Source organism: Nelumbo lutea, chromosome 1 (genome assembly GCF_056320005.1).
Source record: "Nelumbo lutea isolate HS-2025 chromosome 1, American lotus-T2T, whole genome shotgun sequence".
NCBI lineage: Eukaryota > Viridiplantae > Streptophyta > Magnoliopsida > Proteales > Nelumbonaceae > Nelumbo > Nelumbo lutea.
The window spans coordinates 148205395-148231560 of record NC_142684.1 but is presented as its reverse complement, the minus strand read 5'-3'; the positions used below and the strand labels follow the sequence as shown (position 1 = coordinate 148231560).

Sequence of the window (26166 nt, the reverse complement as noted above, 5' to 3'; positions counted from 1 at the left end):
ATACATTGCTGGCCACATTCACCTAGCTGCACATTAGGATCATCTCTTGTATTTTATATACTGATCTTCCTGAATTAATATGGTCAGCAATGTGTTGCCAATCATATTAGGCTCAGTTTGGAAGGAGTACAAATACGAATACATATAGTGCAAATACATACAAAATACAAGGTTTTACACTACAAATTTGTATTTGTACTCTTTTCAAACTGAGCCTTAGGAACATCTCTTGTATTTTATATCACTGATATTCCTGGATTAATGCGGCCAGTAATGAGTTGTAGTCAGAAGATCCGAACTCCTCCCAAATGGGTCACAAAAGTTGCACCCGGTAGCGTAGGTAAGGTGATTAGAAGAAAGTTAAAACCACTAATACAAACAAAGACCATTTTGTTTATTGAAAACCCCCCAACCCGGGTGAAGGTGGGATTCAATCCCAAGTCCCTGCACAACCAGCCAGAGACCTTACCAGCAAGCAAGCTGGCTTCTGCATTCCTAAGCCCAAGATGGAGGTTTGGGGTCATGGAATAGTGTTTTTAGTTAAAATTTGTTTGATTGATGCATGGGTCATCTCCTCGAGGATAACTCAAAGTTCAGCTATAACTATGAGCTTGTAACTGTCTCACTGAATGTTCTAGTTCTATTTGACTGTATTTCTCATCCACTGTAGCACTTATGCTTCATCCTTGAGATTGCAGGAAAACACACCATTTCTTGCAGTGTAATTGTGGGTATCACATTCTCACTTGTTCTCGTATAAGAATTCCTGTGAAATCAATAGAGTATGGTACGACACTAAATGGTTCAAATCAACTTTTTTTTGTTAGAAACAAACCAGTGGAAGTTCTGATACTTGTCCAAATTAACAAAGTGAAGTGGAATGTATTACCATCTCTGATGCATCTTCAGGGTAATACCCCACTAGAAGTTTCTAGTTTTCTACATCTCTAATGTGGGTTTTGATCAAATCTTCAGGGTAATAACTTTGTTTTTTTTATAAAGTTTCTAGTTTTCTACATTCATTTTTTCTTTTATTTTTTCGTAAAATAAATTAAGCATCAAAGTTGTAACCAGCTCTCTATGACTTATTCTAAAACGAAACCCAAGGAAAAAGGGAAAAAAAAAAAACAGAAACTGCAGAGAAGGAACATAAGGAAGCAGAATTTAATGGTTAATCCTTCTCTTCTTCCATATCCTCGGAAGCAACATAAGGAGGTTGATACCTGCTAAAAACCCTATAAGTTGAGATAAGAGATAAGACGAGGGAGAACAGAAGGGCCAATGCATGGAGAACCAAAGCCACCTTCACTCTGCTGCAAAACCTTCCATAAGAACTACATGCTTCGCTCCAGGAGACATCCTTGTCACCATTGTAAGCCAAGTACAGTATCTCAATCACAGCAGCGGCCGACGTAACCATTAAATAAGCTACCACCTGTTCAAGAAACGCCACAGAATCAAGCATAATTTGAAATTTGCATAGACGGGTTCAAGTAAATGGATAAGAAATTCTCCTCTGCATCTACATGTAAATCTGAAATATCCAGTTTAGACATAAAGGAACATATATTGATTTTTGGCAATTCAACCATTCATTTTAACCTAATACGGAGCTGAAACAAGTTATATATGGAAACTCCATGATCCAAAGTTTTATGTATGGTCCAGAGTTATTGCAATCTGAGAAGAGAAGATAAAGGTACTAATGAAAATTAATGGAGACAAGAAAACGCATTAAAAAGTTAAATAAAAACCTGGTCAGATAGAAAGAAAAACCAAGCTTTAGTGAACAAGCCTCTGAGCCGTGAGAAAATAACAGCAACAATACCATAACCAGCGGAGATGGCATTGACGCAAACCATGTACCTGACGTAGAATTCAATTAACTAAGACAAAACAAAGAATGGAAAAAAGCTTGAGAACAAAGACGAGACAAGGGAAGAGAAAGAAAGCTCACTCGAGTCCTGTGAGGTTGGTGAAGTCTATCTTTCCATAACTGCTGCTGTCCTGCTTGTTTGTCACTGTCATCCATATGGATGCAGCACTGAGCGGAATTACAAATATCCTGAGTGAGAGATCTAGGAACTTGAGTGGGTCGAGATGGTTTTTCGAGGTGGGTGGATTTTCATCAAAATTTCTCATCTTGAGTTTAGAATAACACGCAACTCACTCTAACACAGCAATCTAATTAAGTAAATACAAGAACAACGGAACAAGGTAAATACAGGAGATAAAGAAAAAAAAAAAAAGAAAGAAACCCAGAGCCAGAGGGAGAAAGAAAATATCTCCTTTGGACGGTGGTGGGTTGAAAAGGAAAGCCAGAGGGAGGAGAGAGTCAGTAATGCTTACTAGATGGAGCATTCCTAGTGGGTTGAGTATTGAGTAATTGGCTTGCTTTTCTAAGTATAATAATCAGCCACATTGGATTTATTTGAAGTTGTCTAAGGGAGGTTCGAAGAGGCATTATTGGTACCGCATGCTTGTAAAGCTTATTTCAGAACTCGTTGAAAGAAGCTAGGAGCATTACTCCATGTTTAAAGGCTCAAAACTGAATATCGACAAAACGGGTATTTAATTTTCTGGAGGTAGAAGAGGATGACACGGCCTTCGGTTTGAGTGGATTGAATTCCAAACTTCCAATACGCCCAGTTAACCAACCAACCGGTCTAAATGGGTACCACCCAACCCACACCCATTAATCTGATCCGTGCAACTTGTCATACCCTGATACCCATTTTAATGTTTAATAGGATGGCAGTTTCTATGATGCGGGAAGGACTTTGACCAATTAACCCCCCCCCCCCCCCCCAAGCTTCTCACTCTGTGGGAACTAAGGTCAACTGAAGTCATGAATACCAAAAACAGGTTCAGCTGAAGTCATAAAGTGGGGTGCATGACAATTCAATGGAGAGAGGGAGTGGTCACAATTCATATCACATGAAATGAAGAGTGTTTTCATAAATTAGCCTTTTCCTTAGAAAAAAAAAATCAGAGCTCAATTCAGAACCCAACCTATATTTTTCAATGGGAATGGCACTATTGGCAGCACATGCTCGCAAGCATTCTCATAGTTCTTGGAAAGAAAGTGCCCTTCATTAATGATTACTCCATGTCTGAAGTCTCGCGACTAACTGGGTTTAGTTTGGATGATTCATCCGAGCTATCAACTTAGGAAAACTGATCCGAGACACCCAATCTAGAACCTCAACCGTAGAATGTCCCCCTCCTATCACCTCAATTTTGGAGAAAACTTGACGGATACCAGTTCTCCCGAGTTATCTACGAGGGACTCGGTTAAACAAAATTAGCTGAGATTAACTGGAGGATATAGAGGTACCGCGTCTGTGTCTAATTTATCACCTATATCTGAAATAAATTATGCTGAAGTTCTGCATAGTCATTGCCATCCTCATGAAGCTCCGAGAAAACCATCACCCACAATTACATTCTTCTTCTGTTTGAATGCGTTTTGGTCAATAGATTTTTTTTTTAATATATTCTAAGAAATAAGGATGCATATCAAGAAACTCAAGACTACTCCAAGGTCTTATAGCGAGGTGAGGCAAATGATTCATGAGACATCCAATTTGACTTAATGTAGCTTCAGACTGAAGAAAAGAAACCATCGAAAGTGAGCATCTCCGTCATCTTAGTTACAATTATGAAAAGCAGCAAAAGCTCATCAAAGACCAAGACAAGATCCATTAATTTATGAAACAAAAGGCAGCAAAAGCTGATGTAAGAAATGGCACTTATTATGAAGCTCAGTAGCCATGACAGACAACTTACAAAATGGCCCTCCAAGCTAAAGAATGGGTAGTGACTTTTTATCTTCCTTCCCTTCCTCTTCTATAGGAGCAGATCTCCTCTTCTAAAATGGAGAAGGGCCCCCAACAGCAAGGCCTCACTTTCTCGCTATAATTTTACATTTTGATATGCGTACATTTCCTATACCAACAACATACATAAACCAGAAGACTAGTACCATCTTCTTGCTTTCTCAAGCTTGTCCTTCCAGAGTTTGGAAGGATTCCAAACTGCTCAGAAGACTGCACTCCATAGAGCCTTCTCACCTTCCCCGCACCGCTGATGAACCTCCTTGATTCTTTCAGCAGATCTGCAAATCCCACTGCAGCTCCAATCAAATGAAGCAGCACATACATTGCCTGCCTGAGCCTTCCACTCACAATCTGCAGGTAAGAGGTAAAATCATCAACTTGTTTTCCAAATGTGTGATGCTAGGTGATACTGGATAAAGAATGTTATTTTCTTTCCTACGTTTATTTGAGGGAATATATGTTTGATGGAGTCCAGCTACATAAAATAAACATTTGGTCAATCTGAGTGGTTCAATTAATGAACTACATCCCAGATGGGCCACAGCACAAAAATCATACTGATAGGTATCATAACTATCAGAGAAAGAACTTTGACAGTTAAATTAACTGAAGTTTAGATATATATCAAAAGATTCAAAACCATGATCTAGAAGCTGAAACCATTCAACCAGCATGAATTTTAGCATATAGCACATCCTAGTGGTAGCCCAATAATAGAGAGGTCTGGTCGTTGAGTTGGCAGAAGATTCACTGTTTCCCTCACCACAATCAACAATTTATTCTATTCCCCCACCCTTCAGTTGTTTGGATTTAATAGAAACAATTTTGGGATTTATCTAGAGTTCAGGCCAGTCAGACTGGAAGTGCTAGGAACCAGGCCCCTTGCCAAGTAGAGGCTGTAGGAGCTCGGTTGACCACCTGGTTATTTGATATTTGATAACCTGAGCAGGTTAAACCAAACTGGACCGTTCACAAGGAAATAAATATAAACAAGGGGACTTGAATGTGGGAAAGCATGTCAGTTAAGGGAAAAAAAAAAGACTCTCTTATACAAGAGGAAACCTTACTTTGGAAAGGGGAAGAAGAAGAAGCCTCCCTGTAGCTTCTCATAAGCTAGTAAAAGTGTTCTTTTGGTTTAAGGGCTATGTGCAATATATCATAAGCAAGAAACTGGATTTTCACTATTAAATATATACAATTGAATATAAATATCAGTTATTTTCTCATATATAACATTTTGGTTTAAAAATATACAAAAGTGTCCTTTTGGTTTTGATCAGTCTGATTGAAACTGACACAAGTTGTAAAAGCATATCATGATGATGATACATAAAAATTATAGATTCTTGTCCTTCATATCTTCTTATAACCTTCCAGGCTCTGTGTTAGTTTGTTTCCCGACTTCAAATTCATTAGATATATAAAAAGTGCAGCCCGGTGCACAAGGCTCCCACCAATGTGGGGTCTAGGGAGGGACAAGATGTACGCAGCCTAAACCCTGCAGATACACAGAGGCTGTTTCCAAGATTTTAACCCTGGTCACCCAGGTTGCAATGGAGCAACCGAACTGTTATCTATTTTTAGGTTTGTTCATGCCATGTAGTTTCAACAATTTTCTTCATTTTCCAAAAAATATCATATGGTTACTGTTATTCAATTAAGTTAACTTCCATCATTAAATTAACCTATATCTGATTAAATGGATCCTTGATTCATGCATGAAAGATCGACATCCATATTACCACCCATTCATATTCATAGTTTATTTCTTGAAATGGTCACTCACCATTTTCAAGTAACAACAGTATTTCAAGTAAACCAGTACGTACCAGGTGGGGTGCCACAACATAATCTCCTATCATCAATGTGCTCGACATCTACGCCAATAAACCAAGCTCCTAGTGAAACATCTTCATTAGCATACTTGTGCAGCACATGCCTGCAATTTCCATGTCATACATATTATACATTATTGGACTAGTTAGATGGGCTTGAAAATCTTCAGGTCCAAATATATCCAAAGCTTCCTGATAAGATCTATGTTTAAAATAGAAAAAGAAAAAAGAAGGGGGCCCTTACTGGTTTATTGAAATGTAAGTAGCCAAATCTTTTGAAATCGCATACAGCTGACCAGTAGCATGCCGAAAATACTTATTCCCCTGCTCCCCAAATTTCCAATATTCAGGTTCATGGTACCTTACTCCCCTGTTCAATGATAAAGTGCCAAATAAGACCAAATTGCAATTTCTCAAAAACCAGCTGAAAGAAGATACTGGATGTTTTTAAGATAGATTTGCTTACTTTTGAGCAAGGACAGGACCAGATTTCATGCATCCAATATAGACACGGGGCTTTGACCTGTGTCTAGCTAAAGTCATCCCCAGTGTTGCTACAGAAATTTAGAAGCTGATGAAGTCAGTTGCATATTGGATAAACAAGCATTACAACGATGCAACTTTTTACATGACCAAATTCAAGTTCATTCTTAAATAAGTCAAAATCTCTGTAGATCAAAAGCAACTCAAGCTTTGGTAATTTTGCAAAGGACATCAAGATAATATCTATAAAAACTTACAAGATGAATTACTTTAATTTTGTTAAAAAGGGGGCACATTTTAGGAAGTAGGTCATTTTAGACTTGGCGGCCATGTTTCAGGTTTCAAAATATAGTTCAAATACATTTAAGTCCAGAGCAAATACAATACTCAATTAATGAGGGTGAACAACCAGTGGTTGTGCTTATCAATCTAAGATCAGCCAATCACATTTTTCTTTTTGTATATTATTTAGAACAGGATAAAAAAGATGTATGGAAAAGATAATCCATAACTTCCAATTTTTTATCTGAACCCAATCAAGCAATAGGAAAAATTTAGGGCATAGAAATATTGGACACAACCATTCTCAGCAAGACAGCAATGCCAATGCACATGATTTCCGCTAAAACAAATAAAAAGCATTCATAAAATGTCATTTTATGATTCAACAGCAAATGGTGACATTTCTGAAGCAGCTGAAAATCAGTATCAATCACATACTGTTGATCTTCATTTTATTATAGAAAATCATAAAACATCACTTTTTATATACATGCATCAAAGTAAAGAATAGAGAGAACAGTCAAAATTTCTTCTTACCTATATTTACATGGACATCATCATCAACTTTGATGTAGAAATCCGCATCCCACAGAGCAACAGCAGTAGTAAAATATGTCTTTGTCTTAGCAGACAACTCAAGGTACCCTTCAACATGTTCCTGCAGATGTGATATTAACACAGAGATTTGATGACCATATGTTGCTATTTACAGATCAAAAAAGTAAAGAAAATTCTTCCAACATGTGTGTATGTACATGCGACATTAATAGGAAAAAAATCTAGAAGCTTCAATAATCAGGGTCTACACACAATGGAGGCAGACCATTATATGCATCTTTTTGGGTCCAGGTATGAGACAAGTTGTTCCAGACTCAAGCCCCCAAATAATTAAGTACTGAAAATTAACATTTTCTTATAGAAATACACCGATAACTAACATTTATTGATGCATTCATACAGTTAAAACAAAAAGTAAGAAGTGAATTTAGTTGCTTCCCTTCTAAAAAGTCCCAGATTCATATGCTCTTGAATTGGACCTGATTATGATTAGATCCAATAAATGTGGACACAGACCCTACTAACCATTGCGAAGTATATAGGACATTAGGCCAATGGAGTACCCATTGAAACCCCTAATGCTCAGTCTGTTTGCAGTGCATATGAAATGCTGTGTAAATTCTGGTTTTTGCTTCATATTTGGCTTTGTCCTGCTTGTTCGTGAGAAGTAAAATAATGTGGTTTCCACTTTATATGAAAGGGAGTGAAGGTACGAGAGTGAAGGTACAAGGATGATGTGGTCCCCACTATATATGAGAGAGAATCAATGTAAGAGGAAGGTGGTGCAAAATTTGCACTGTCGACAAGTGCAAATGAGACAAAAAGTACAAACTTTTTATCAAGTAGGAGTGCAATCATGGTAAGAAACAAACAGATTCAAAACTGAACCGGGTGCAAAATTTGTATACAGTTCAGATTTGCACTGCAAATAAATGAATCATAAAGATAACCAAAAAGGGTGAGCAGCGATACCAGCCTCAGGAAGTCTCCGTGCTTTCTATCCTCTGCTTCGATAGCTTTATCCAAAATGCCACCAGATGTAGCACTAGCGACAAAATATCCAGCATAAAAAAACATAATTTTTTATCAGCAAAACGAACAAACATAAATTTCTTGAATATCGAATGTTATTTTATGCTCATAACTATATAGTGATAAGATGAGGATTAACACCATCAATAGAAGAAATATTTTATTACTCAGAAAATAGAAGAAATATTATATGTCTATAAAAGTGCATGCTACAAAAGTTAAACAAATGCACAACTTGAAAAGGCAGTAAGAATGAAGGATATTTGGAAATATTCAGTCAAAATGCATATAGATATCTCAAGAGAACAAAGGATATGTTCTATAATGACCACATGATCACATGAGATTTTGTTGCCAAGGTAAATATATTCCATGATCACATGAGTACCCTTCAAAAAGATCCAGCCAACTCAACATTCCATATAGGAGAATTGTGGTCCTTCAAGACAAATTCTACTTAAACTTGTTGGACAGTTTTTGTATGCCCTTAGCTCCAATCAGTTTTTGATGTACTTTTGATATTTAATGTAAATAAATGAAATACATGTTTGATTCATGTTGTGTGGTATACTTCTGTGTAAGACCCTAAAACTGGACATTCAATGAGACTTGTGCTGGTTTTAAATGTTCACAGCCGTTGGATAAGTCTGGGGAGATTTATCCTGCCAAGGCTGACACTGGTGTGCTGCCAACTGTTGGGGTGGCTTGTCTCATCCACCAGGGTGAGACCCAAGGCACATGCAGTATAGGATTAATTGAACCCTTGAACCGGACCAGATTTCCAGTATTGCCCTGGACCTTGGAGATTGATGGGCAAAACTGAAAAGTTAACCTGACCCCTAGACCCGATTATGGTACTGCACTAAGTGTCGGATTGAGTATGCCAATCAGTGAGATCCTTAGCGGGGGTCAAAACCTATGTATGTTGGGACAGTCTGAGAATTCATCTGAGTGGGTGATCATAGTGACGGGATCAGCCCCTTTTTCGGACAAAGGTAATGATCGGGAATGCACTCTCTCTGATGGAAACCAAACTGCCGGCAGTTGATTTCAATTGTTGGAATTTTGTTTTGCAAAATTTATATATATATATATATATATATATATATATATATATATATATATATATATATATATATGATATATATTTAAGTATGGTTTCAAAATTATTTGCAAATGGTTTTAATTCCCGGGATCAATGTAAGTGGAACACTCAATGAGACTTGTGCTGGTTTTAAATGTTCACAGCCGTTGGATAAGTCTGGGGAGATTTATCCTGCCAAGGCTGACACTGGTGTGCTGCCAACTGTTGGGGTGGCTTGTCTCATCCACCAGGGTGAGACCCAAGGCACATGCAGTATAGGATTAATTGAACCCTTGAACCGGACCAGATTTCCAGTATTGCCCTGGACCTTGGAGATTGATGGGCAAAACTGAAAAGTTAACCTGACCCCTAGACCCGATTATGGTACTGCACTAAGTGTCGGATTGAGTATGCCAATCAGTGAGATCCTTAGCGGGGGTCAAAACCTATGTATGTTGGGACAGTCTGAGAATTCATCTGAGTGGGTGATCATAGTGACGGGATCAGCCCCTTTTTCGGACAAAGGTAATGATCGGGAATGCACTCTCTCTGATGGAAACCAAACTGCCGGCAGTTGATTTCAATTGTTGGAATTTTGTTTTGCAAAATTTATATATATATATATATATATATATATGATATATATTTAAGTATGGTTTCAAAATTATTTGCAAATGGTTTTAATTCCCGGGATCCATGTAAGCGGAGAGTGCAACACTGTTCCTTGCAGCCGAGGGAGAGGTTCTCTCTTGTCAGACAGTGCTTGATCATTATGGGCTGAGAGGTTAAGTGTAAGGCCATTTGGGATGATGCCTGATGGGCTAATCTTGCACCTGCCCACAGTCCCTGGGTTTTTATAAGATGGCTTGGCCCAGGGATCACTTAGTGTAAGTGTTAGGCCCATAGGGTCCATGTGATGGGCTCAGAGGGTTCACTGGGCTCTCCAGTGAATTCGGCTAGGCTTTGTAACAAAGGTTGGGCCGAACCCATGTGGCTGGTGTGTAGATCAATGCTTGGGTCCCACGCCATACAAAGAAGCCCAACTGGGCAATAGTTTGGAAGACTTTTGAGCACATAACCTTATTGGGCCTAAAGCCCATTTCGAACTGGACTGATTTGATCAGTCATTATTAAGGGGCGGATCTGAGATTAGGATGAGCCCAAAAGCTTATCTAATCTGCAGATAGGATTAAGAAGAGTCATAATCCAAATACAGATTTGGATAAGGGGCAACTCCTGATATGATCAAGAAATCCTTTCTTAATCATTAAGCAACTGGAGGAAACCCTAATCAATTTACAAGAATTCGAACCCTAGGGAAAAAGAACATATCCTGCAGATTTGTGAGATAGGATCTCAAAAACCCTAGAGAAAAGAAAAGCAGTTCGCCATCTATTTCTCTAGCTCCCTCCAGTTGCAACCGCCATCCATCTGTCACAGTTCGTTTTTTCTCTATCAGAGAAAGATCAAGAAAAGTTCTTGATATCAATCTTTGTTGAAAGGCCGGTTCGGTTTTGGTGCTCATTGTCATCCAAAAAATTCTTGTGAAGGATTCGGTGTGTAGGACACACCCTGCTGGTTTTGTTCCACACTTGCTGTGTCATCTTCAGCAGGTGCAGATCTTGGTGCCTTCTTTGGGCGTGAACACCAACTTTGGGAGATATTGTTTCTCTGGATCAGGTATAATTACTCCATTTTCTTTTTGGTTCAGATCTGGTTTGGTTCTGGTTCAAGTAGGATCCTTGAATCTTGATTCTAAAATTAGGGAATGTGATTCCCAGTTGAAAGGCAGATAGAAAATTTTTGAAATTCGCCCACCCATTTCGCATCTGTTTTGGCGTCCATACGATGGATTTTACCATTCCTTTCAAAACTATAATGTAATATTTAAGGCATAGGTGTGGATTTTGGGAAGGTATATACAAAGCTTACTCCCACTTCATTGAGAGGATTAAATACAGGGTTAGTGATGGAAGAAGACCGAGCTTTTGGTCAGATCCTTGGTGTGGTGAAAGAACCGTAAGGGACAGATTCCCAACTCTTTTCAACGTGGCTGAAAACCAACAAGCATCAGTTGCTGATTGCTATCAGATGGAAGGCAGTAGGTAATATGGAAACATTTTTTAGGAGTTTCAATGACTGGGAGTTGGATCAGGTGGCTGATTTTCTCCCTTCGATCCAGAATCAGAAGTTAGATTTGCAGTCGGTAGACTCTAGAAGCTAGAGGTGGGCACAGTCAGGAATATTCTCAGTTAAGTCTCTCTACAAAGGTCTTGAGGAAGAGCACAGACAGAGCAGTTTCCAAGCAGAGCTGTTTGGGAGCTGCTGCACCTCTAAAAGTCAAATGACCTGGGAGAGATGCATCACAGAAGAAATGCTGTTAAGGAAGGGTTTTAACATCCCAACCTGATGCGCCCATTCTGCAATTTGGAAGCTGAGTCCTCAAACCAATTTGTATCAAGGATGGAAGGTCTCAGGAATGTCAAAAAAAGGAAGACACCCATGGTCAGCTATTCCAAGTCATTTTCTGGGCCATTTGGCATGAAAAAAATAACGGGGCCTTTGAGCATAAAGCGAAGTCTGAGGCGGGAGTTGTTAATTTGTAGTGGAAGAATTAAGGGTTGGATGTCTATAACAAATGTATTTAAAGACGAGTTTTTTTCGACAACTTTTTTAGGGTGAATTTTTTTGGGGGTCCCTAAGGCTATGTTTGGTTTGAAGGAAAATGCAGTGAAAGGATGGAAAAGATAAGAAAACCTTTACAAACCTTGTATAGGCTTCCCTGTCTTTTCCTTCCTTTTCCTTCAAACCAAACATAGCCTAAATGTGATTATATTTGTACAGCATTTCATTGTACAGGACCATTGATATTTTGATACTAATATAATTTATTTACCTTTTTCTCAAAATAGTAAGGCGTAGGCTGAGTGGCTTATGTCAATTTCTTCTACGTTGGATCCCTTCTAATTGCATGTCCCCTAATATTTTATTGTTTGTAACATTATCTCCAGCAAGTGGTGAGAAACATTAGATGGCTGAAGTCATCATGCTGGTGTATAAAGTTGGTAATGGCTGGTTTAGTTTCAAAATTATTACCAAAGGTGTCAGCACAAAACAATTGGGTGTGATATCAGCCATATAAAACCACCCAAACTTTGTATTTGGAAGTAGTGCTTAAAGTTCTAGACTCATTCCTGAAGAATCATACTGGTACTTTTTGTTTGGTGTTCTCTTAAAGGATCTCTGTGTTTTTTCATGCAAATGAAAGCAATATTTTGCAAATGTGTCATTGATTTTGTGCTTCATGAAGCACCATAACCAAAGCTTACCCAAACATGGCCTAATCTCTAAGGGAACCAGGAGGTGATCTGATAAGAAGATTTATTCCAAGTGCATCAACCAACCGCCAGATCCACCCGCTAGGTTGCAGGTTACTCATTTAAACAACTAGAGAAGTTTGTTATGGACAGAAGGCTTAGAGTAAGCTCTAAATTAGTGTGTTCTGACAGTCTAGACTCATATGCAGACTGAAAGAGGAAAGAACACCAAACAACATAGTAGTTTTGAAACATTGTTAAGTATCAACTGACATTAAGAGTTTAAGGCATGGAGTGGTTAGAGATGCATACCATTATAAAGGTTGGTCCAACAACATTAGGAGATTGGCTTTCTGATAAGGCTAGGAATAAGTTTGGACTTACACACCCTAATGGATAAATATATGAAGAATTAACTACTCGAGTTAAATTCTAAAGGTGGTTGTGTTTGGTACTATTTCTTCAGCATATCAAAATTCCTGTTGGAGAGAGAGTTGTTATGTCCATGATGATTTCATGTTTAGTATGAATCATGATCTTTATCTTATGTGGGCATCTCCTCTCGTATGTTCTTCACTAGGCCTGTCAATTAGTGGACTTATTCTCTAAAGGGAGGGTCACCCATAATTTAACAACGGAGATGGCACCAAACAGAATGGAATGGCGAAACAGGATTCATGTAGCCAACCCCATATAGTTGGGGCAAGGCATAGATGATGGTGGTTCTCTAAAGGAAGGGTATATACTCTGACTAGTTGAATTCTTTCTTAATTTTCAACATATATTTCTTTCTGTACTTTGTGTACATAACATTCTCCTTTTAACTTTTATATTAAAGCAAGAAGCATTTTATCATTACAAAGGACAGAAACAAGTCGAGATAAGGAAAAAAGGCATGGAGGAAAAGAAAAATAGGATCCAAGGATTTTTTTTATTTTTGTCAATGGACCCAAGGATTATATATGAATATGTATATGTGTGTGTATATATATATATATATGGTCTTAATAACAGGGGCGGAGCTAGGGGGACCTAGGGAAGACATGCCCCCCCCCCCCCCAAATAAAAAATTCCTAGTTCTGCCCCTGCTTAACAATTTATAGGGTGCATCTAATACCAAAGTTGAGATTAAAAAGAAATGATCATAACTATAACCTCACACCAAAGGGTATCAACTTTGAAATGACTTTTGGAGAAGAAAATAGTTGCTATTATAAAGCATTTTAAATATTAGATATTTGTTTTCACAACTGAGATCATCTTTAGGAGAAATTTGACCTCTCACCTGTGACCAATAATGAAACGAATGACGACACCCTTCTCTTCCTCAAGCTTCTTTCTTTTTTCACCTGTTATTTTTTTTTTTTGACAAAATTCAAATTAGAGCAAGCAAAGGAAGAATTATTAGAATTATTAAAAGAAATTATAATGTAAAACAAAAACAGAAAATAACTCAAAATACCTTGTGGCATCCAGGTGGCACGAACTGAATCTCTTCGTTTCCGGCTGCTAAAAGCAGTATTAATTCCTATGACCATAAAATATTTTCTTTTCTCTGTTGATTCAGTAACCTTCAGGTTCTCAGATATTGGAGAACCATTTAGTATAGATTCCTGTGCAGCCCTTGCAGCAGCTAATTCCATCTCTAAGTTTGAAATTGTTTTATCCAGTGTTCTGCATTCCATTAACCATTACAGTTGTAAAGTTTGCACTGTATCCATACAAATACCAAGGAATAATACACAAATATAATCCATTTAAATCATCCAATATTAGCTTACTGCATGGCATAATGAGTCTTTGATACTTCCCCTATAATGTCCTTGGATTCACGCTTTACATCCTTCTGGTGGAGAAAAAAATGGACATCGATTATCAACATAATAAACTTCTAGTTTGGGATATATGAAATCTAAATAAGGAAACCAAAACCAACTTTAGTAAAAGCAACTTTTTGAGCAGTTTTCTCAGGATATTGCCACTTTGTTGCATCTTTTATGACCTAGCCCTCAATTCCAAGGTAGACTAAACTTAAAAAGAACCATAGGGAAAATACACTCACAAAACTTGGATCACAACCCTCTGAAATTAACTTTAGCTTTTCATCTTCCACGCTGTTTATCCTTGTAAAACCTTTGGTTTCAGGTACTGCCCACATTCTGTTATCAAAAAGGCAAATGATTAATATGGTATATACATAACCAACAACCTCAAGAAATTATTTCACACTATCCTACAAAAACATGGCTAAGACTAAAAAACTCCAATTTTAAGAAAACCAGAGTAAATTATTTATAAGTCTAACATATGAAGCATAAAATGATTTTAAGCAACGCGAATAAGAATCAAAACGAAACTGTGAAATTTTTGCCTTCAAAAACAAAAACAAAACTGTGAAACTTAATAAAGTGAACCCCATTTCAAAATTTTGTTGGGAGATAAGCAAAAGATATGAAGGCAAACAGTGTGGATGGACAAAGTATTAAAAACCCACTTCATTATATGTTCAGACTTCAGAAAGTAAAATGGATAAATAGAGCATAAGAAGTAGAATTAAAAAGAAGGAAACCCCTACCCCAGCCCCGAGTGGCAAATTTAGTTCGCAGAACAAAACCACATATGGAGAAATCAAAAGAAAATTTGAACATGGACTGCCAGTTACAAATACTACAGACATAAACAAGACATATCCCAAGTAAATCATATATTTCAGACAGAGCTACGCACATATTTGTTGGGTTGGGTTTTTGAGAACTGGGGGAGGATGGAATGGAGGAAAAAATGATATCAGAGTTTCGCCAAGTGCACGGATCTACCCAGTTGGCCAGAGATATAAAAGAAAGTAACCAGTAAGAGAGATTTGGAAAATTCTTGATTAAAAAACTGCCGACAAAGTTAAAGAAATTCGTGTATATTTAAACTTGATTTTATCTGTTACTGTAATACAGAAGATGAGAAGTATAACCAGTTACCTTCTCAAAACAGAATTCTGTAAAATTAGATCCAAACAATAAATCCAAACTCAGATCTATCTCAACATTTACATCTGAATGAGAAAATTCCTCAAAGAGAAGGAAGAAGAAATAAAGGAAGAAAATTCCAGAAACAAAAACTTTGAAGAACTTGTGCAACCCAACTAAAAACAATCAAAGCCACCAGAAAACATAAGAACTTTCGAAAATCAATCACCCATAAAATACGCACTAGTTACTCGACAGAATAAAAAAAGTAACAAATATGAGAAATCTGAAAACAAATGGACCAGAAATTGTTCTCAAGAGAGCTACCAACTCTGCGGGAGAAAATTTTCATAAATTCAGCCGGCCAATCCATAGCCAGAAGTAAAAACTCATAAACAAACAAAATTGGAAATTTGAGATAACAAAATTAAAAAGAAAGAAATACTTGTTAGTGAAGAGCATTCCGACACAAAAGCTTCCGATACAAAGAAAAAGGGTCCATTTCTGGGACACGACGCTTCTCGAAGGCGGCTCTCCCTTGCTCTTCCAAGACATTTTTGTTCTTCTTCTTCTTCTACACTACTTTTCATCCAACCAACAGACCTTTTAAAGAGAAACCCATCTCAAATCCAGAAAGAACTTAACATAAAGCAGAAAAACAGATTCAAATAACTATATGTCTGCAGAATATAGGGACCATATCAGCTTTACAGTGAGCTCGGAAAATCGAAAATTCAGAGGTGAGGTACAGACGGAGTGATCGGGAGGAAATATAATATTTATATATGTAGAGAGAGAAAAGGGAGAGCTCTAGTTTTATAGTTTTCTTTTTCTTTTATTTCCCTTTGCTTGCTGTCCGTGCTTCTCCTTGCTCTCTCTCTCTCTCTCTCTCTCTCTCCGTTCAGCTCTCCCCCTCTCTCCGTCCTTCACAAGCCGGGAATCGTAGAACGAGAAGACCCACCCACTGCCCTGCTTATAAATCAAATTACCGGAAACTCCTTTGACAAACTTCCCCTGCATAAAATATCGGTTGCCACAGTGATTTAGTTTGACGGTTTTGAATGACGTAAATGCCCTTCTACTGTTTTACGTTGAAATCCAGATGCATGAATTGGGCACGTTGCGAACATGAACATGGATTTTTCTCTGTCAGTCTTCGTACCACGGATACGACAATTGGACGTTCCCAAATCAATCCAATGGATCCAAACCCAAAAATAAAAATCACAAAATAAAAGTAGATTAATCAAGCCAAACAAACCCATACATTGGCATTTTGTTTCCACGTTACGGGTACTGATGACCCGTTTGGTTCCATTGACCAATTAAACGAATTGAAGTGGATCCATCTTAAGATGATCCTCATTTACCTGACCCAGATCAACATTTGCTTCCAAGATAATTAATTTTGAATGAATGTGTGGGTCAGATTTGGACAGACAGTGAATCCTCAACTCCTGACACGACCCGACCGGATCTAGTGGGTAATGGGGTCGAGTTAGTAATGGCGTGTTTGGTCCAGTCCTTGTTTGCGCTTGCAAAAAGTATTAAAAAGGGGGGCTACTGGGTCATTTGCTATATTGTAAGGTACAGTGTCAGTTCTCCCTCCACGTTAGTCAACCCTCTAAGTTTCTTTCATTAGTTCTTACCTTTTATTTCTCTTGTAAATCAAGTCTGGCCATTTTCCTTCCATCCTGTGCTTCTTCCATTCCAGCAAACCAAAATCTACAGGGGAAATGTTATAGTGTTAGGAATATATATATATATTCAATGAGCTTGTCTCATTGTTGCCAGAATCAATTATAAATTTCTTGAACAAGAGGATCAGTAAAGTTTTTTAGGGGAAGGAACTAGTAGACAGTAATAAGCAAAGCAGTAGCACACATTCAAGGGCAAAACAGTAATAATCCATACGTAAAGCTTGTATTTTTTGCCACTTGTGCAATTTTTTCCTCTTCTTTAGTCTAGACTTCAGTTGTAGTATTAGAAGTGTATACTACAGTGTACAGAGAGATTTCTTTTTTTTTTTTTTTTTTTAAATTTGTTATGTTCTGTGATTAAAATACTTGAAGGCATGTGATGAGATCTAGGCCATCTGGCAACTGGGCACGTGGTTATCAAAGATACCCAGTTTAAGTGTTGATCGAACACCTAACAGACTCCATCTTCTATCACGTGGCTTCTGGAATTGTCCTGTGAGTTGGGGTCCCTTTTCACTGTAAAGATGACACGCGTCATCATGCTATCAGTTTGCCCGTGCAGAAAGGGAGAAGGGGGAAAAGTTTGTTGAGCGCCCTTCCATCCTTTGTCGGCGTATCCAAATTAAACTGAGAGAGAGCTCTGAAACCCAAAAATTCGTGTAAATGGTCGGTTTGGACTAGGTTAGAATATGATCATAAAGAAAACGAATTTGATTAAAATAGATCATCTCAAGGTTGCTGAAATCGATGTTTTATAAAATTGGTATGTCATGGTAGAAAACAAAATGTATAAAAGAAACCAATTTAAACGTTGAAACCTCACCTTTCTTCTCGTCGTTGTGCATGCTTTGGGTTGGAAGAAGGGAATGAATAAATAGAAAACGAAAATTTGGTTAAACTTTTAGACTGCTTTTGGAATTAGTGTAATATATTGACGATGTTTTACGTTAAATCAGAAAGTGATGTTGTTTTTTTGAAAATAGTGATGGGTGGAAGAGTTTAAAGTTTTACGTCCATAAAATCAATATAATTTTTACATAATTATCGATATAAAACTTTAGAGTTGATCATATTTTACATTGATTATCGATATAAAATTATATTCCATTCAAATGTATGCAAAACTAAACAAGAATATAATTTTACATCAATAATAATAACACATTCTTTCCAAATGCATACAAAATCGAACCGATATAAAATTTACATCGATTCTTTATTTACACAACATCCGAATGCAGCCTTAATAACAAAAATCAAAAGGGGAAAACAGTTGAGATATAGAAAAAGTTAAAGAAAGAACAATGAAAAGACAAAAATTAGTCACAAAAGAAGCAAAGGTATAATTAAAAAGCTCTTTGCCCATTTCAGTCTTGGCAATGGTGATCAGTTCATTACCTTATATTTTTGTTAAAAGATGTAATACCTCACCTAACATCTTAAAACTTTTTTTAAGTTGACATGGTATCAGGGACTCTTTGATCAAATGGTTTATATTGTTCAATTCTTACCACCTCCTGCATAATTAATTAAATTTCAAAATAAGTAATAAAACGATTTCTACTTATCCACCCTTCAAGTCGAATAGGATTTTGTGGGAAGAATCATGTTAGAGAATAAAACAACGGTTCATTTATAATTGTTTAGTTTTGTCATCATCTCAGTTCTCCAAATTTAACATGAATATTGTGCGCTTTTATGGCACATGATTTTTTCAAACTTGCATCATCTTCAACCTTCATGAATATATTAAAACATCATTTCTTTATTTCTTGATCGGCACAGTCATTCTTCTTTACAAGCAAGATTCCCGGAACATGGTCATACTTGTCAAAACACCTCAAACATTTAAACTTGCATTTCACAATTGATACAGAAAAACATTGATCATCTACAAGAGATACCTTGCCATCAAAATGCTCAACGTAGTTTTCTTTTCTTGGATTTCTAGCAATTGTTCATGGTCATGGGTAGGAAATGGATGTGTTCCGTTTCCAAAATATATCTGATTTTGGAACCCCAAGAGCTAGGTTTTTAAATCAATTTAAAGTTGTCACTTTAAAATGTTGGAAAAAAAATAAAGAGAATTTGAAGAACTAATGTTTTGTTTCAAACCTTTGGGAAAAATAATCTGAAAGCAAGTCTTGTGGAGGATGGCTTTTGTAGTTTTTGCTTTTAAAAAACACTGTTTTAGGGTGTGTTTGGTATAGTAATGTTGCATTTTGTTGCATTTCGGATTGACCGATACAAATTTTTGAGAAATATGAGGTGTCACATAATATATTGGATAGAGGTGCAAACAAACTGAGACATGACCCGATTCAAATTCAAATCCGATTCGATTTTACTGGATTTGGATACTCCCTGTCGGAATTCGAATCAGATGGATCACAAAATAGGGTATCTGATAAAATGATCTGAATTGAATTCGAATCAAGGGTTAAAGACTAATGGATTTGAATTCAAATCATATAGATTTTCTATCAGATTAGATTCAGATATACCCAAATTAATTTGAATTTGATACAATCTGTCTACATCCCTAATTAGAGACAAATGAGTGTCATTTCAACTAGAAAAAAATGCATATATGTGACTAATCATCATCATTAATTATGGTTGAAACGTCAAATTTGACATTATAGGTAGAAAAAAAAATTGTATAAAAAAATCTCTCCTTTACAAATTTGTATTGATCAATCCAAAATACAATCTAATGCAATAAGACTGTACCAACCACACCCTTAAATACCGACCTAATTTCTAAATCATTCTCCCTAAATTTCTTATTTCTCAACTCTACCATGTTCTTATTTGCCATAACCTTGTTCATGGGCATCCTTCTCCAATCTTTTATTTTTATTTTTTCAACTCCATGCTATCATTTGTCATAGCCTTAGATGAGAGAGTGTGTGATATTTCTTAGCAACCAAGGCATGAATATAACACAAAAGAGAAAGAAAAATAAATCAGGTTATAAAATGTGGGAGAGTCTTTTCGTGTCTTAGCCTCTCAGGCATACATTACTTCTAAAGCAGTTTTGGTTCCTCATTCAAAACTTACTCTGAAATCGACGCATCCCATTCTTGATAAATGGAACGAATCTCTAACTAAGAGTCAAAAATAAAAACTAATATACAGTCCATCATAAACAGGGGTGTCTTTTTTTGTGTTTCCAATGGAGGTCTTCCCAGTTTGTTCATAAAGAAAACCATGTGCCCAAATTAATTTTAATAAATATTCGTTGTGTTGCTTAATATATCAATCAGACCATCTATCTACCCTTTAAGCTGACATACTTTTTTGTTAGAAAGATTACTAAATCCCACTTTAAGTAATTGGGTTGTGATCTTTCTACACTAAACAACCCAACTAAGCCATTAACAAGCCCATCACAACCTACTCAAATGACTATTTCATTAGGAGATAAAAGTAATAATTATGGTCCCGTTTGATTCATGGGAATAGGGGTCTGGAATTGAAATCGGAACGGGCCATTCCAATTCCAATTATTTGATCGGGGTAGAATCGGAATCTTATTTTCATTTCTGATGGAGTGATATTCCTCCATTGAAAATGAAATCCTATTCAAGCTGAATCTAATTTCCATTCTGATTCTTGTCTAAACCAACTATGAGAATAAATTATTCCAATGGAGGATATAAACTCTTAATAGTTCAATTCAACCACTTCAGCCATTGCCAAATGGCCCTTTTGTTAAAAAAAAAAAACAAGCGGTTAAAGTCCAAATTATTAAGGCAAAAAAAGAATTCCTCCAACATAGAACGACAAACGACAACTTATATTAACTTACCAACTGAGCCACGATTCAGTTGGTTTATTAGAAGGGCATTATGGGTAAAAAAGAAAGAAATAAATATAGTATGAGCAATGTTGACTGTCTAGAAAAATGAAATAAGTACTTATATTAATGTGCAATTCATCAAATATCATAATCTTTACTAAATTATGCATCATCCAACTACTGGTACTTTAGTCATTCATGTCCAAAGACTTTCTTTTATTTTTTATTTTTAATGTCAAACGAACAAGCTTTCATTAGTTCCTATATTCACAAGTTGCAATGGCTGATAAAGAAATTATGACGCATGGTTAGGGGTGCAAATTGGGCGGGTCCAGCCTGAGTTCAAATCAGTCTAACCCGGAATTTTATACAGGCTGGGTTTGAATTTTTAGTCTTCGGGCTGGGTTCGGGCTTAAAAAGTCAGGTTTTTTTTATTTTTTGGATCAAACTCAGGCTTAGCTTTTATATAGTCTGAACCTGGCCCAATTATATATATATGACTGGGCTTGGATTGGGAAAATTGGACTTGACCTCGTCGACCTCGGGCCTTAAGTTCAAACTTTAGGGCTGGGCCTAGGTTGACCATAAACCCGGCCCAACCCACTCGAATTGCACATGTACGCATGATAGCAGTCCTTGCAACTTTATGAGTAGTCATATTAGCTTTACTTTTATCATGAGAGAATTTTGGTGAAAAAGAAGCATTTGTTTTGAAAACCAGATTGGACGGGACAGTCAGACCGGTTGATCAAGAAATCGGTCATGGATTCGGATCTGATTTTAGACTCTAAAACTGTCTGACCTGGTATTCAACTGAGCAGATGGACCATTTGACCTGGGAACCTGTGGCCAAAACGGTTCCGCTTCTGGTCCAATTTTTAAAACCATGAAAAAGAAGGCTCCTGCAATATGCAAGACTGCAACAATAAATGGTATGCAACACAGTGGAGTAAGGAGCTTGACAATCTTCAAGCATTGCCTTCAAAAGCTACGAGTTCGGCTTTACTCAGTGCAATAACCATTAGAACAGCCTTATTTTGCAGTCCTGCATTAGAAATATTTTCGTATTTATGTACTTTTTTTTCATAGGGAGATATTCCCAATACATGATTGGGAAAAGCTATTGGAACGGTGTAGACATATTACACGGACTGAAGGCGGTATCAAAAGCTACATGATGCAACTGTAACTCCATTGCAAATTTCTCTTCATGAAAGAAAAGCCCACACCCCCACTTGAATTGGAGAACCACCTAGAAGAGATTGACGTGAGAGAAGACATGGCAACTTTTATGTATGATCCCTCTTATAACAACCCCAACGCCAGCATTGTCCAATTAGAAATGGCAATGGGTGGGTCGAGCCAGATTTTGTATATCCAATCCCCGGCCCGAAACATATGTACCGCATCCCGGCCCATCATCTCCCATACCCCGGTGGGGTTAAAAATCCCAGCCCCTCCCCATCCATGTGGGGAATGGGTTCGGTCCTTGGAGCCCTGCTCCTGGCCATTCCTACATGCAGACCTGTCTTTTGAGAAAAAAGATATTATACACGTATTATAATGTTTATTACTGAATATTTGCTTTGATTCCCTACGCCAAAATCATTTAATGTCTATTGTATCATGTGTATACAAGGTTTTTTGTTATCCCTTTTATGTTACAGCGGCCTTATATAATATGTATACATTACATAATATATATATATATATATATATATATATATATATATAATTTATATTATAAATGTCATATTATAATATTTAATATAAAATATTTGTTTTAATAAATTATTTAAATATAAAATATAAAATAACATATCCTAGTGGGTTCAGGCTTGGTGGCAGATGAACAAACGCCTCTCTGATGGTTCTCTAAACTTCTTGGCTCTGCAACACTAGAAGCCACTATGTGAATGTCCTCCCAAACGGGGACTATAGACCTAGTGTATGGCGGTAGAACATGGGTGTATTTGTGACCCATGTGATACAATGCGACATTGAGACAAGTCAAAACAACTAACATCCCTGTCTGTTGCTCCACAAAAGTTATAATTGAAGGGCTCCATATGCAACATTGATTATTCATCCAACTGCTATTATTTCAACGCCCAGCAAAAAAAAAAAAAAAAATTGAAAAATAAAAGAACAATTATGAATGAAAAGGTGCGTAGATTCCGAAATTTTGAAGTAATTCTATCTTGCCCATACCTTTCAGGGTACCCTACAAATAATGGGACTGATTTGGGCAAATCCCTTCTTTTTTATAAGTGAGAGATACATCTCTAACTAAAATTTAAAGGAGAAAAAAGACGCTACCATTTGGTGATAGAAAAAGCTAAAAAACATCGAGTTATTTTTGTTACGTCAACACCGAGTAAGGTGATCTGCTGATCACAATACATTGCAGGCCATATTTACCCTGTCGTATATATACAACATCGATTGTGTTGTGGTCACCGGTATTCTCAAGGTGCGATTGGATGGGTGAGGCCAGTGCTGTTAGTATATTCGAATTCGATGTGAGTTATTTTTTAATTAATAATTATTAGAGATTAAATTATTATTATTTTTAATTGAAATTATGAATATTCATAGGTCAGTTTGATTCGGTTATATTTTTGGTCAATCAAATCAACCTGGTTAGATTGGAGAGTTGATCACTCAAAATTGAGTGATAATTAGTGAAAATCGGTCAATTTGGGTTATATCAATTTAAAAATTAAATTTAAATTTAAAAAATTACATTAACATTATTAAAAATTAAATTTATGATATAAAATATTTTAAACTAAGAAATATGAGAATTTTCCCACTTTCTCATATTAAGAAATTATATTTAAAGTATAAAATATTAATTGATATCCATAATCGGGTTGGTTTGGTTTTGGTCGGTTTACAAATGGCCAAACTAAAAATGACCCAACTTGGTTGGATTGAGAAATTACTGAACCAAAATTCGATTTGGTTGGCCAAAAAGCCTGCAACCAAACCGAATGATTGAGTCGGATAGGTTCAGTTTTGGCCAATTTACAAATGGACAAATTAAAACTGACTTAATCTGATTAGATTGGGAAATTACAGAATCAAAACTGTTTGAAAATAGTAGAAAACTAACCAATTCGGATTGAGTTGGATTAGATTGGTCAATTTCATTAATTTAATGAATAACCTGAACTAAAATTGATTGTTGTTATTTTATTATAAAAAATTATTAAAAATAATATATAGAATATAAATAAATATTAATTATTTAAAAAATAAAAATATAAAACAATTATATACTCTAATTTTGTTTAGATTTTGCTACATCGCACGAATCCTCGCCCTGTAAAGAGCAACAAATCATCGGCGCTGCATTTAGTGGAATGCATTGCTTGACATAGAGTCGCTGTCGCTTTACTACTCCGCAGTCCGCACCCCCTCGGCCCTCTCCCTCATCTCATCAAGAATTCAAGATGCAATCCAAAGGTGCCAATGCACGAGAGTTTGTTTGAACTTTAAGTGACTCTCATCTCATCTCATCTCAATAGTCATGTGTCGTAACCACCAACTTACAATGACGGGTCCCTTTTTGAGCCCAAGTATACAATAAAGATATTAGGCCCATTATACATGTATCATTTACTTCTCTTTTTTCTTTATTGTGAAGAAATAGCAAAAGCTATTGCCTCTTCCAGTCTTCCTAGGCTCTTTACCAGTTTTTAATTTGCCAGTCGCTTTCTATCTCTAGTGTTACACTATTTTACAATTTAGCCCCGGATTCAACCATTTCCACATCGCCATCCATTTCATCTCTTGTATACTCATCAAATTGGCTCTTCTCCACCGTAAACGTCCCCTCCTGCCCCCTAATCAAAGTGCAACCCTTTTATGGATCCGATATCCATATATGGATGGGATGAGTCCCACCTAATACATCCATTATGACCAAAATCAGCTTGATCCATTATGGGGGATGGATTATGGAATTGGAGACTGTTCCCGGCGATGGGTTATCGGATTATTGTTTTCCTGATTCACCCATTTTTTTAACAGAAAGCTGATGATTTGGGTTTCCTTTATGTCAACTTAGGGGGTGTTCGTTCATTAACAATTTCACATATATGAATTTGATTTTTGTTATTTAGGGTCTGTTTCGTTTTCAGGAATAGGTGTATGGAATCGGAATTGGAATGGCCCATTGTGATTCTTATCGTCTGTTTGGCCGGAATGAGATTCCAATTCACATCCTTGGGAGAATATAATTCCCCTATATGGGGGAATGGCCATTCTAGACCCCTCTTGGGAATGGGATTCCTATTACAGAGTTTGGCAAGAAGTAAAGAACTCATGAGTCATGACAAGAAGCCCCCAAACCCTAATATTAATAAAATATTATTAAATAAATAATAAATAATAATAATAATAATATATTAATAAACTATTAACAAAGTGATGTAGCACAATCCAGTCACTCCTAACTGGCGCTCGAGTGGCTCCTAAGAAGTACCTAAAACTGAAGGAGAGACGAATAGTCCCAAGGGTTTTCCGACGGGAACATTCCGATGCTTAAGTTAGTATCGTGTGTAAGAAGCTGAAGAAAAACAAAAGCTAAGAGTGCAGGTTGCGCTAGTGATTCAAGATACCTTGTTCCTCGAGGGTGAGTTCCTTATAATAGAATTCTGTTGCTCCTAGCCCTCTGACTTCTGACAGGGTAGGTATAACCGCCACTGTCAGTCTGCCACAACCACTACAAGCAGGGCTGAGGTGGCACGTGCGGGGCTGTTGTGCAGGGTACGTGTCTGTTAGGCGTGGGACGCCTTCCTAAAGGTGGCAGGTGCGGCGAGGGGACATGCCTGCAATTCGCAGGTTTGTTAGGTACGGCGGTCGGGCATGAAGCCATCTTATGGTATGCCGAGCTGCCCTCCTACGGATTGCCCTGAACTGGGCCATCCCTTAAGTGACGGACTGCCTGCAGCCGGTTGTGCCGAGCTAGCCGACCCGAGGTCTTTGCCTCGGGGCGTTCGAAGAAGAATCGGTGCGTTCCTGCTTGGGGGTACCCGAAGTCCATTGGGAGGAGCTCGGGTCTCAAAAGGGGAGGAGGTGCGGGCGAGGCGGCTTACGACGAGTAGCTTACTCACCGAGATGCCACGCCGAGCTCGGTGGGAGTTCCCCACTGAGCCGTGCTGTTGTCCGTTGTGCTGAGTCACCGTTTGAGCTAGGTCACGCCTATGTGTACCTGAGCTACGAGGTAAGGCCAAATCACCCTCCATCACAAAGTATTAGTAA

At 37.2% G+C, this 26166-nt stretch overlaps 2 protein-coding genes across 3 annotated transcripts; both read right to left on the bottom strand.

Moving 5' to 3' along the window:
- Positions 1-800: 800 nt before the first annotated feature.
- On the bottom strand, positions 801-2544 carry LOC148878268 (CASP-like protein 2D1). Its single transcript, XM_088951729.1, has 3 exons — positions 1958-2544; positions 1755-1866; positions 801-1435 (listed from the first exon to the last, which is right to left on the bottom strand). The coding sequence occupies exons 1-3, from the start codon at positions 2140-2142 to the stop codon at positions 1172-1174; spliced, it is 561 nt and encodes a 186-aa protein (XP_088807855.1). The 5' UTR covers positions 2143-2544; the 3' UTR covers positions 801-1171.
- A 1138-nt stretch (positions 2545-3682) lies between these two features.
- LOC148878267 (putative beta-1,3-galactosyltransferase 2) lies at positions 3683-16422 on the bottom strand. Of its 2 annotated transcripts, XM_088951708.1 has the most exons (11): positions 15836-16422; positions 14493-14589; positions 14212-14276; positions 13893-14104; positions 13716-13779; positions 7970-8042; positions 6977-7097; positions 6141-6228; positions 5919-6044; positions 5669-5778; positions 3683-4190 (listed from the first exon to the last, which is right to left on the bottom strand). In XM_088951708.1, exons 1-11 carry the CDS (start codon positions 15943-15945, stop codon positions 4042-4044), a joined length of 1215 nt encoding a protein of 404 aa, XP_088807834.1. In that variant the 5' UTR covers positions 15946-16422; the 3' UTR covers positions 3683-4041. The 2 variants fall into 2 exon arrangements, with proteins under 2 accessions (XP_088807834.1, XP_088807842.1); XM_088951716.1 differs by lacking the exons at positions 3683-4190; positions 5669-5778 and having other exon boundaries at positions 5915-6044; positions 15836-16382.
- Positions 16423-26166: the final 9744 nt, after the last annotated feature.